General features: G+C 32.1%; 1 protein-coding gene across 2 annotated transcripts in view; it reads left to right on the plus strand.

The window, feature by feature from the left end:
* Positions 1-12,389, plus strand: part of LOC115879061 (sialin-like) — a 29,969-nt gene extending 17,580 nt beyond the window's left edge. The window contains exons 8-10 of one of the 2 annotated variants that reach the window (XM_030895698.1): positions 2,064-2,219; positions 11,844-11,929; positions 12,210-12,389. In XM_030895698.1, the coding sequence (XP_030751558.1) occupies positions 2,064-2,219; positions 11,844-11,929; positions 12,210-12,389 (422 nt within the window). The remainder of the gene's footprint in view (positions 1-2,063; positions 2,220-11,843; positions 11,930-12,209) is intronic. The other variant, XM_030895699.1, reaches the window with a different exon arrangement.
* Positions 12,390-13,381: the final 992 nt, after the last annotated feature.

Consider the following 13,381-nt stretch of genomic DNA (forward strand, 5'->3'; position numbering starts at 1 on the left):
ATATTATAGTTGTATTTTTATAAACAGAACACCCTGTATATTATTCTATTTTTGGATTCTACGATTGAAATAAAGGTAAATTTGATTAAGGTTTATAACACTTAAACCTTACGGTTTTTGAAATATTTTCAATTTTATGAAATTGCAGTAAAAAATTTAAGGCTTTATTTCTCCAAGAGTATCAAAGTTTTTAATATTAAATATTTACTGAAGATTATTTATTGATCAGATATTGTGTTGCAGTAATAAAAACTTTACTACATTATACAGAGTGTCCAAAAATTTATATTAAATAATTACTAGCTTTAAACGGCAATAACTTGTTTAATTTAAATGAAACATCCTATATATTTTACGTGAATCAGATGCACAATGTAATTGTCTATCAAATTGTATTATACCATTTTTACCCATCTCTTCAAGTTTTCGTAGAAAATGCATTTTCTTATAATTTAGACCTCATTTATCACTATACCCATGGAATATTGACATTTCAGCTTATTTTTAAAGATGTAACAAATTTTCAAAGGGTACAGATACTAATATTGTCGATATAGTTCGCTTATTTAATTAAAAAATAAAAAAAAACTGTTTAAATATTTTTTGTTAGAGGACCAATTAATATGATCTTAGTATTCAAACTACATTAATTGACTATTTTCGTTGTAGTAATACTTGCTCCAAATAGTAAAAAAAAATAATTTTGTGTGGGTATTAGGCAGTGTGGTAAAAAGTAACACCTTATAAATTTTATTTCATTTATTGAATGCTTATTTATAAAAATAGAGACATTCATTTTCATAACTTATTATTATATTGATTTCTGAGCCAAATCCACATTTATTTAGAATAATTTATTAATTAAAACAATTTAAAATATGTAATTAACTAATTTTTAGTGTTTTTGGTAGGAAATAATGGTGGTATATTTAATTGGTATACTCTTTTACAAAGATTTAAATAGTTTTTTGTATACCAATGGGCTTGCAATATTTACCACCAGTACATTTTGTACATATTATGGTGCTATAAAAAAATATGAAATGTCAATATTCCATGGGTATAGTGATAAATGAGGTCTAAATTATAAGAAAATGCATTTTCTACGAAAACTTGAAGAGATGGGTAAAAATGGTATAATACAATTTGATAGACAATTACATTGTGCATCTGATTCACGTAAAATATATAGGATGTTTCATTTAAATTAAACAAGTTATTGCCGTTTAAAGCTAGTAATTATTTAATATAAATTTTTGGACACTCTGTATAAGGTAGTAAAATTTTTATAATTGCAACACAATATCTGATCAATAAATAATCTTCAGTAAATATTTAGTATTAAAAACTTTGATACCCTGGGAGAAATAAAGCCTTAAAATTTTTAATGCAATTTCATAAAAGTGAAAATATTTCAAAAACGGTAAGGTTTAAGTGTAATAAACCTTAATCAAATTTACCTTTATTTCAATCGTAAAATCCAAAAATAGAATAATATACAGAGTGTTCCATTTAAAAAAATACAACTATAATATTTTTTACTTGTTTGGGACACTCTGTATCTTGTAAAAATATTTTTAAATTGTAGCTCTAATAGACCTTCAACCAACCCAAAACTTACAATTTGTAAAAATCTAATCGTTTAGCTACAATACTCCGTGTCGTATGTGGTGAACAACCCAGTATACAAAAAACACAACTTTGATATGTAACTTTTTTGGGGGATATCCTGTAGAACTCTCTGTATTTTTAAAAAGTACTCTGAATTAACCTACATATGTTCACAAAATTTCATTTCAATACAAACTGTCGTTCTCCTTGGAGCCTCCGCGTCGTATGAGAGGCGCCACTCTGTATTTGTTACAGTGAAAGTCAGAAATCCAGTAACTGAAATATGCATTTTTAACAGGACATTGTCACAAGTTTGAACATCCTGTACCTTTAAAACAAAGCATTTTTATTTTTCATGAGAAATCAATTCCTGAAATTTGGCCGTCCATTTTTCGAACACCTTGTAGAAATTACTAGAAAACGACATTTTCAAAAACGTTAATTATTTGCAGCTCACTTTCCGCCAGCTGCCCTGATGTTTATACTCGGTTACACTGGGTGCGATCCTGCCGCTCCAGCCGCACTATACGTAGCTGCCCTAGCAATGACAGCTGCTACACCGGCAGGAGTGTTTTCCAGCGCTGCGGATATTGCACCTAATTTTGCAGGTTGGCTACAGCTATTTTGCATATTGTAGTTGTAATTTAAATTTTAGAATGTATTAGTGGTTAGTTCCCAAATTTTGTTGTGCTGTTTTGTTAATAGCACCGTACGCATACCCCTAGTAGATTATACACAGAACATACATTAAATAATTCGGTTTATTTCGATGTACAGGGTGGTCGAAATTTGTCTGTTTTAACAGGGAAACCCCATTTCCTGACTAGATACTAGAGCAAAACCGACATAGATGTCATGGGCTCGATTTCTGAGACACGTTTAATGGCTTAAACCGCTTGTTGATATTTTCACTGCCAACTGAGATACGGGGTCTTTTTGATTTTTTTACTATTTTGAAAATTGCCCATAACTTTTTTAATTCGCGGAATAATAAAATTCTGTAAAGACGTTCTTAAGGCACTTTTTAAGCACAATCCAGTGGCGTAGTCAGTCTTTTTCTATACTTGCTCTTTTTGTCAGAAATAATAAAAAATATAATTATTTAAATGAAAATCATAGTTGGCTATAAACTTACAAAAATGCTGATGTTTAACCCTTTGCAACGATATAAAGTTATGGGTATTTATTTCTAACAATGAGAGAAATATTAGGGTTCTTTATCTTTGTATCGAAGCGGGCATTGATTTTGTGTTGGCCTAGTTGCCTAATTATTTTTTATCGCAATTTCATATTCTATATTATTATTTATCTAAAAAATTAAAGACTTTTGAAAAAATAAATCAACATTATATATTAAGTTTTACCAATTACAATTAAAAGGCCATTAAATGAAGAATTTAGAGAGAATCGGATTGGAACAAGGGACCCCGTATCTTGGCCTGCTAGGTCCTGTGATTTAACTTCTTTCTAATTTTTTATGGGGAAAATTAAAAGACCTTATATATAAGGGAAAAACCATTGGGACGAGAGAAGAATTGCAGAAGGCTACTAGGCAAGCTTTTGGACTTCCACCAGTTCGCCTAATAGATCGCTGTAACTCTGTGCGCAAAAGACGTTTATTATGTATTCAACAAGGAGGTGCTCAGTTTGAACATCTTAGATGATTTTTTTAGAAAACTATATTCGTCACTAAAAAATACGTTTTTTAGCTTTGTTCTTTGTTTATTTTATCGATTTCAATTGTAATTACTAAAACTAATATAGAATGTTAATTTACCTTTTCAAAAGTCTCTAATTATGCAGATAAATAATAATATAGAATATTAAATTGCGATAAAATAATTAGACAACTAGGTCAACACAAAATCAAGGCATACTTCGATACAAAGATAAAAAACCTAATATTTATCTCATTCTTAGAAATAGGTACCCATAACTTTATATCGTTCGAAATGGTTAAACGTCAGCATGGGCAACGGCCCAGCTACGTCGAAACACCGGTTCCCATTAGAACACCGAAGTTAAGCGACGTAAGACGATGCTAGTGGATGGACGGGTGACCGGTTCGAAACTTTGCATCGTGCTGTTGTCCAAAAGGGAAAAGTGTAAAATCTATTGATACACACTGCTCATTCACGCCGGTTCAAGGCCGGATGAGATCGGATATCTCGTGAGAAAGAGTTAATTTAGACACTTCCTAAGTCGGTAGGCCATTGACCATGATATGGCCGAGGACCGCGGTTCGGATTCCGCGTAAACAAGTAGGTCCCGTCCAGTTTAGCCATTGCAGCAGAAAGGAGACGTTAACTTGAACCTCAAAACGTCAGCATTTTTTTAAGTTCATAGCCAACTATGATTTCCATTTAAAAATTATATTTTTTATTATTTCTGACAAGAAAAGCAAGCATAGAAAAAAACTCACTACGACACTGGATTGTGCTTAAAAAAGTGCCTTAAGAACGTCTTTCCAGAATTTCATTATTCCACGAATTAAAAAAGTTATGGGCAATTTTCAAAATGGTAAAAAAAATAAAAAGACCCCGTATCTCAGTTGGCAGTGAAAATATCAACAGGCTGTTTAGGCCATTAAACGTGCCTCAGAAATCGAAACCAATTTTACACTCAGAAGGCAGTCGCTGACAAACCCTGAAAAAATCAGCTTGCCCGCAATTTTTTTTTTCACTCTCTATACGGCAATACAATTTTACTGGATTATTAACATTTCGTATGAATTAGTGTCCCAAAATTCTTTGTTTCGGAAATACAGGGAGTAGAAGTTTCATTTTTATTTCGATGTTTTCAGAATTAATGTCAATATTTGGATGGAAATTGGTGTCTGGGAAGTTTGATGATCGATGCCAATACGACACCTACTTGTTGGGGCGTCATCTATATATTTTTTAACTGTTTTGAAGAGTAATAACTTTTCGTCTGTACCTGTATTTTTATACAGGTACCATTGGGACGTAGTATTTTTATACTGAGTGAAAAAATATATATTTCCGCCGTTTTTTACGTAAAAAAGGTCTTTTGGTAAAAATCGTTATAACTAACCGTTCTCAAGATATATGGAATGAAAATTATCAATGCATATATTGTTATTGACAAAAAAATAGGCATGCTGACTACAGTATGTTTCCGGTTTGTCTTTACAAGAGGAAAAACTTTTTTATTATTGACATTTAGAGAAAAACGTATTCTTTATAAACATTTTTGCTGAATTAAATCGAAAAATGCGGAAATGGCACTCTCGGTATTTTTTTACTTTATTTGATAGAAAATAACACTCTGAATATAGAATGACATATCATATGTCAACTCTTGACAATTTCGCATTTGGTTTATTTGAAATTATAACTTGCGGTTCGTAACTTTCGTTTCGTAACTTCTGTAAAATGTAGTTCGTTCGAAAATTTGATTCGAAATACCAAGTGTGTGGTATCAAATTATTCGTAAAAAAATGCTTTTTCTAAATATGCTAATGAGCCACCGTCGTTCGATTTGAAAAAATTGAGATATGATTAAAAATACGATTTGGGCATTTTTTAACCGGCAAGAACAAGACACTAAAAACATTGGACGATCAAATCTATTTTTCCACGGCTCCTTGATTAAGAATTAGTGTTTTTAACGTAGCCATGGCACTCTAGATTGGAAATTAAAATACGATTTTTTATTAAACAAAACTGTAAAAAGTTGACATATGATATGTTATTCTATTCAGAATGTCATTTTCTATCGAATAAAGTAAAAAAAATGAGGGTGCCATTTAAAAATCAAGAGTTGAAGTCATTTCCGGGGAAACAGGAAGTGACCAAAAACAATCGAATACGTCAATCAATCCTAATTTATGTCATATACTAACATACCAAATCTCGTTTTTTTATCAGAAAAAATTAAAAAGTTATAGGGGTGAGTCACTTTTGAGACGCACCCGGTATACAGGGTTGTTCACCACATACGACACGGAGTATTGTAGCTAAACGATGAGATTTTTACAAATTGTAAGTTTTGGGTTCGATGAAGGACTATTAGAGGTACAATTTAAAAATAATTTTACAAGATACAGAGTGTCCCAAATAAGTAGAAAATATCAAAGTTGTATTTTTTTAAATGGAACACCCTGTATATTATTACATTTTTAGTTTCTACGATTAAAATAAAGGTAAATTTGATTAAGGTTTATTATACTTAAACCTTACCGTTTTTGAAATATTTTCAATTTTGTGAAATTGCAGTAAAAATTTTAAGGCTTCATTTCTCCAAGGGTATCAAAGTTTTAATACTAAATATTTACTGAAGTTTATTTACTGATCAGTTATTGTGTTGCAATAATAAAAATAATACTACCTTATACAGAGTGTCTAAAAATTTATTTTAAATAATTATTAGCTTCAAACGGCAATAACTTGTTTAATTTAAATGGAACACCCTGTATATTTTACGAGAATCAGATGCACAATTTAATTGTCTATCAAATTGTATTGTTCCATTTTTACCCATCTCTTCAAGTTTTCATAGAAAATGCATTTTCTTATAAATTAGACCTCATTTATCACTATACCCATGAACTATTGACATTTTAGATTATTTTTAAAGATGTACCAAATTTTTAAAGAGTACAGATACTAATATTGTCGATATAATTCGTTTATTTCATTAAAAAATAAAAAAAACTGTTTAAATATTTGTTAAAGAGGACCAATTAATATGATTCCAGTATTCAAACTACATTAACTGACTGTTTGCGTTAATTAATAATAATTGCTCCAAATACTAAAAAACTGAATTTTGTTTGGGTATTAGACAGTGTGATAAAAAGTAACACCTTAAAAATGATATTTCATTTTTTAATAAATGCTTATTTATAACAACAGAGACTTTAATTTGATAACTTATTATTATATTGATTTCTGACTCAAATCCACATTTATTTATAATAATTTATTAACGAAAACAATTAAGTATGTAATTAATTAGTATATGGGCGGAAATAATGGTGTTATATTTAATTAATGGTATACTCTTTTATAAAGATTTAAATAGTTTTCTTTTTGCATACAAATGGGCTAGTAATATTATCGTTTTGCTAAAAACGATAATATTACTAGCTTTTTTCTTTACTATTTTTGTTACTAAATATTTGTGGTTTTGTTTGTTTTATTTATTTAATAAATGTTTTTATACTTTAATTAGAATAGTTTTTTTTATATTTCCAATTACATATTGCTTGTTTGTCGCAGAATATAAATTCTTTAAATTTTTGAGATTAAGATTAAAATATATAATTGATTTAAATATAAAAAGGGCGCACCAAAGAATGCTGCACGTAGGCGCCAGATACCCCAGAAACGGACCTGTTAAGTCTTGACAATGTCCTGAAGATTTTTTCTATGTATTTATCATAGATAAAGCAAGAGAAACCGTCAAATTCATGCAATACGTTGTTATCTTTATGAACTCTTTGTTTAAATAGATTAATCGCCTTAAATTGTGCTCTAAATTTGTCCAGATCCCGAAACTGCTGAAATCTGAACAAATATGCAAATAAATCTGGCAAGAGCCGTATTTTGTCTGTGAAGTGGTAGTTGCGCTCTAGCCCGGCGTCTGTCACGAAATATTGCATGTGATAAATTAAAATCCTCGACTGAATAATGACCAGTTTTATCATCTCCGCAGTTTCAGTCTCTGTAGGCACTTCACGCGGTGAATTTTGCAACAGTATCTGAATCCCGTTCCGGAAAAGGGGTATAGCTTTAGGCCGACCGCCCACGCTGAGACTGTTTTGGGGCCAACGTTGAAAATTTGAAAACCAGTTGAACTTGCAACTGTTTTGCAACATCGGTAGCGCATGTCAGTGTGAAGCCGCACACGAATCGATTTGAACGGGACCAGTTTGCTTCAGGTTTCAGTCACAAATCTGTTGTTCGCGACCATTCCCTGCGGTCGCTGTTGCGTTGCGAAGTTGCCTGCTTTTAAGCGATTTGGATTCCTTGGAACGTGGTTATTTTATATATATCAATATGGCTGATCAAGAACTGAACATAAAATTCGTCGGAGAGGTTGAGAAACACGAAGAACTCTATAACTATAAACTTCCTGGTTACTCAAGGAAAGACGTTACAGAGAAGGCATGGCAACGAGTGTCTGCTGAGGTGAATATGTCAGGTATGTATGTATGTATGTATGTCCGGTTTTACAGCGTCCTTCGTCGCCCTCCGGTCTCCATGCACCACCTCCGCCTATTGTCCCAATCTCCTGGTAGTAGGTTCCTTTCCGACATGGCTCTGTCGATTCCTTGATTCCAGGAGAGTTTAGGTCGGTCTCGTTTACGTCTGTCTGTAGGGGTCCACTGCAACACTTGTTTTGGTATTCTATCGTTAGCCATTCGTTGTACATGGCCGTACCACTGCAGTTGCTTTTATTGTATATTTTGTACAATGTTACCCTCCACCTTCATTTTTTCACGTATTCTCTCGTTCCTAATTCTGTCTAAACGGGAGATTCGGGTTGATCTTCGCCAGAAGTCCATTTCGGTCGACAACAACTTCTTTTTATGTTTTTCGCTTAACTGCCATACCTCAGAGCCATATAACATTCATTACGCTTTTCAGAATCGCGTTATAATTTTTTTTTCAGTGATCCGAGGTATCCCTAGACCAAAGCACCGAGTTCAGCGCTCCTATCACCTTTCTGCCTTTACCAATCCGTTCTTCGATTTCCTTTTCGCATCTCCATTTGCTTGCGATTTTTACTTTTAAGTACATATATTCTTCCCAAGCTTCAATTTTTATATTGTTATTTAATTTTAGGTCTTCCAAATCGCCACCAACACACATATATCTTGTTTTCTTCTTGTTTCTTCTTGCTCCAGTCCCCATTTCTCGTACTCCTCTAGCAGATTTCAGTTATTTATAAATATATTGTTTGATTTCAGCTGCTGAGTGCAAAGAGAAATGGCGCAACCTCCGCACCGTTTTCATGCGGAAAATGAAGCCTTCACCAAGTGGATCTGGAGCAAAGAAAAAGGCGTACTATTTGGAAACAGCCATGCAATTTTGTTTGCCATTCATGAAGACATTGGCACCTCTCACATCCGGAAATTTGCCGTCAGTACCACTGTCCTCAACCGATGACGATGTTGGAGCATTTGAAGACGCAGAAATATCTTGCGGCACTGATATGGATATTTCCCATCCTGTGCAATCCTCACAAATATCACCTACACATAGTTCTTCAGAACCACCCCAAAAATATGCACATTTATCACCATGTATTCCAGTAAAAAGAAAATCAACAGCGATCAATAAATCATCAGCAGCAAACGCAGACGAATCGGTGGCCGAATATTTCAAAGCTAAAACAGCAAAAATGCAACAGACTGAGGCAGAGACTAGGTCACAGAAAATAGACAGGCATGAGGCTCTCAAAATGTTCCTTCTTAGTATGTTACCGGAACTGGAAGAATTGAGTGATTCGCAAATTAAATGTTTTAAACGTCGAGCCTTATCTCTTATTGATGAAATATCCGCTTCGTCCCAGACATAGCACCAGACATCAAAAATGCTCCCACCAGTCTGATGCTTCATCAGCTCAGAACTCGCACTAAATGTTAACACTGCAGTCTGTGCCCTAACCAGACCCAAGACTCTCAAAAGTAATTTTATAGAACAATAAATTTTGTTTCTCCCGCATCCCCAGAAGGCGCAAAAGACATTAAAAAAAAAGTGCAGATTTAAAATTTATATACAAAGATGACATGATAACCTCTGTGTTGAATACCGTCTATGGTCTAGTTGATAAAATGTTGGTGATCCGTCAAGTTATTTTTAAATTATGATTTAAATAATTATTAATTCAGATATTCGTGATTTGTCGGAAAGTTCAGTGATTTGTGTTTATAGTTCCTCTTTTTATTAGTTTATGCATTTTTATATTTACAGTCGATCATCGTTTTCGTGTTAGATACTTTCGCGTGTGATACCTTTTTTTAATAAAGACATTTTAGATATTTTAGAAGTAATAAATTTATGAGTCAAATAAAAAAAATTGGCGCGGGGAGGCACGTATAGCTGCCCATACTAAAATATGCTAATAAAAAGTTGGTAGGCAGTTTTTTTAGTTTCAAAGTAAAGGAGTTTTTCCAATTTTGGTCCGCGGTTATTTCCCCTATCCGCCACCTGGGGTCGCGTCCGATGGGAGTTTGGAGTTCTCCACACGAATTTTCTCAAAAACGGACTACGGAAACACGGAATATCTCAAAAACTGCGACTTTGACTGATTTTGATGTTATTGCAAATTTTGTTGCAAATATTATTCCTAATCTTAAATTGAAAACCGCGTTTCGCTAGATACTGTAATTTTGGAGTTACGATTTTTTTAAATTTTTAACCCCCTCTCATACCCCCTTACCAACCCCCCATCCCCACCAAAAACTAATGACCAGATTCTCGGGTGCCACAGTATTTTTGTGCCAAATTTGGTTAAAATCGGTTTAGCGGTTTTTGAGTTATCGTGTTACAGACGGACAGACAGACAGACACCATGAAAATATTTTGTATTTAGGTCATTTATAAGTGTCGTTGAGTTAGCTGAACAAAAATTACAATTTACTAAATCTGCCAAGAATTTGGGATTACTTATAGATTATAATCTTCGCTTTGAGAAACATGTCTCTCAATGTATCAGAAGGTCTTACATCTCTTTAAAAATGTTATAGGTATCCGCATCGAAAGTTACTTTCGGAAACTTTAAAGATAAAGTTAGCTGAAGTACTTGTCTTATCCCATTTCAACTACTGTGACGTTATATATGGACCATGTCTGGAAAAAATTGACATTAACAGAATAGAGAAGCTACAAAAAAACTGCCTACGTTTTATTTATGGTATAAGAAAATATGATCCCATTTCGCATAAGTTAAAAGAAGCTAAGTGGTTGAATATGAAAAACAGACGTAAGATGCATTCATTGGTTTTATTTCATGGAGTTATTTCTAAGAAGTGTCCCCCATACTTGGTGAATAAAATAAAATTCAGAACAGATGTGCACAACTTAAATCTTAGATTTAAGGGACTTATTACTCCACCACTTCACAAAACAGCATTGTTCACTAGATGTTTCTCATTTAATATTTCCAAGCTTTACAACTGTTTACCAGCAGAAATGATAAACCTTCAGAGTGATGCATTTAAAAATAAACTTAAAAAACATTTTCTGGATAGTTCTCCTCCCTCTTAGTTTTTTTTTACCTCAGAATTATTTTAGTATAAATACTTTTCTTTGTGTTTATTTCCTTGAATTTCATACTAAATTTTCTTAGTCATAGGATTACTATATAATTTACTTATATTTGTAGATAAGTTACAGTAAAATAATTTAGCCACATAACACACATTTATGCTAGCTGATATTGTGATCTGACAGGAACTGAATTTAAACCAGTTTTAATTGTCTTCAGTTCCTTTTTTGCATGTTTTTTTTAATGTTATTTTTTATTTGTAAATTACATTTGTTGTAAATCATATTCATGCAAAATAAAGTATTATTATTATTATTATTATATGTCCACGCCATTTTTGATTAAAAAAATCGTATTTTATATTTCAATCTAGAGTGCCATGGCTGTGTTAGATTAGAAACACTATTTTTTAATCAGGGAGCCTTGGAAAAATATATTTGATCGTCTAATGTTTTTTGTGTCTTATCCTGGTCGGTTAAAATTGTCCAAATCGTATTTTTAACCGTATCTTAATTTTTTGAAATTGAACAAGGGTGGCTTATTAGTATTTGGAAAAAGCATTGTTTTACGAATTATTTAGTACCACACACTTGGTATTTCGAGTCAATTGTACTTATGAACCGCATGTAATAATTTGAAATAAACCATATGCGAAAATGTCAAAAGTTGACATATGATATGTCATTCTATACAAAGTGTCATTTTCTATCGAATAAAGTAAAAATATACTGAGGGTGCCATTTAAAAATCAAAAGTTGTAGTCATTTCCGGTGAAAGAAGAAGTGACCGAAAACAACTGAATACATGAATCAATCCTATATAATTTATATCTTATACCTACTAACATACCAAATCTCTTTTTATTATCTGAAAAAATAAAAAAGTTATAGGGGTGACGCACCCGGTATATTTTATTGTATATTTGATATTGATATTAAGTATCTAACAATAGCCATAATGACGAAAAAAAACTTAAAACCCCTTTTTTCTAGGAACTGTCTTTGGATTATGCCAAACTGTCGGTGCTGCAGGATTGCTGGCTGCCAACTATGTTGTTTCTGAAGGTCTCCACGGGTCGGTAAGCATCATAATTATTATTTTTTATTTTTTAGAATTTAACAGTCCATATTAAAATTTGTATGCAATACTTCAGTAGACGTAGACATATAAACTGGCATTTTAGTTCAAGATTGATCGTAACATAGACAGCTTCTCATGAGCTATTTAACGCTCTTGTTCAATTTATAACAAAATATAAATAATTTATTATATTATAATTATTAATACAAGTTTTTAGTGTTAATTATAAACTTACAACTATAGGAATCTTTTGAACTATTTATTTTTTCCAACTCTAGTTTGCTGGCTGGTGGAGATTGGTATTCGGTGCATCTACCGCCATTTTGCTTTCTACAGCAGCGTTTTTTATGATCTGTGGTAGCGGTTCAGTCCAGGACTGGAACGATAGTCAAAAAGAAAATCCAATAGAACTAGAAGATGTAGAAGAACCATCTAGATTAGATTCAGTTTTAGAGTGATAATAATTAAAATTATAAAAAGTTATTTTTTAATTATTTCTTGTTAATTTAATAAATAAAATTTATATTGTTATTGTCTTGTAAATCATTTATAATTACACATTAACAGTTTTACTAAGTACAAGAGTTGACTAAATCTGCTAAATCAACAAAATAAAAAGTTATTTTTGGTAAACACCACTGCGTTGAAACCAAAAAAAACCTCTCAAGCTGGTTGCCACAGCTTAACAGGATTTTATTGCTAGTTCAAAGTTACAAAGAAATAAGAAAGAACTATTTAAAATATCTAAATAAAGGTATTGAAGAACACTATAATTTTTAGCAGATATATTATATACCGTTGACGATCTACGTTCTATTCACCAGAATTATTTTTTTTTCATTTTATACGTATATTCTTTGAACAGTAGTTAAAAAGCCAGACATTTTTCAAGAAATGAATCAGCCACAAAAGTATAGAGATTAATTGAAAAAATCAGTTATGATCATTCTCAATTTTACAAGTTATACTTGTGGTTATATCAACGGTTATACCCCTTTTATACCGTGCTTTAGAACGTCTGGTGTTTTGTTACATTTTTCATTAAAAAGTTCCTTCGCCAGAATGTCAAGAAGTATTAATCTCCGTCTTCCACTTTTTCCTTTTTACGAAAACGATTTTATGGTTATATATTTTACAATTAATTACAATATTTGAGAATTGAGTAACTTTCACGCAAAAACTACTTAATGGATTTTAATAAAACTTTACCAATAAAAAATATACCGAGTGCGTCTCAAAAGTGGCTCACCCCTATAACTTATTAGTCTTTCAGATGAAAAAAACGAGATTTGGTATTTTAGTGTATCTACATATATAAAATGCTAATGTTTATCTGTGTCGTCTCTACTGAAGTAACGACTTGCTCTCCAAAGTTGCTTTTTTACTAAAAGATAGATGTAGAATGTAGAATGTTTAGGAGGGGAGTTAGTCACCGCGACCTTAAAGATCT

Source organism: Sitophilus oryzae, unplaced genomic scaffold (genome assembly GCF_002938485.1).
Source record: "Sitophilus oryzae breed Bouriz unplaced genomic scaffold, Soryzae_2.0 scaffold_1576_pilon_pilon, whole genome shotgun sequence".
Lineage (NCBI taxonomy): Eukaryota > Metazoa > Arthropoda > Insecta > Coleoptera > Curculionidae > Sitophilus > Sitophilus oryzae.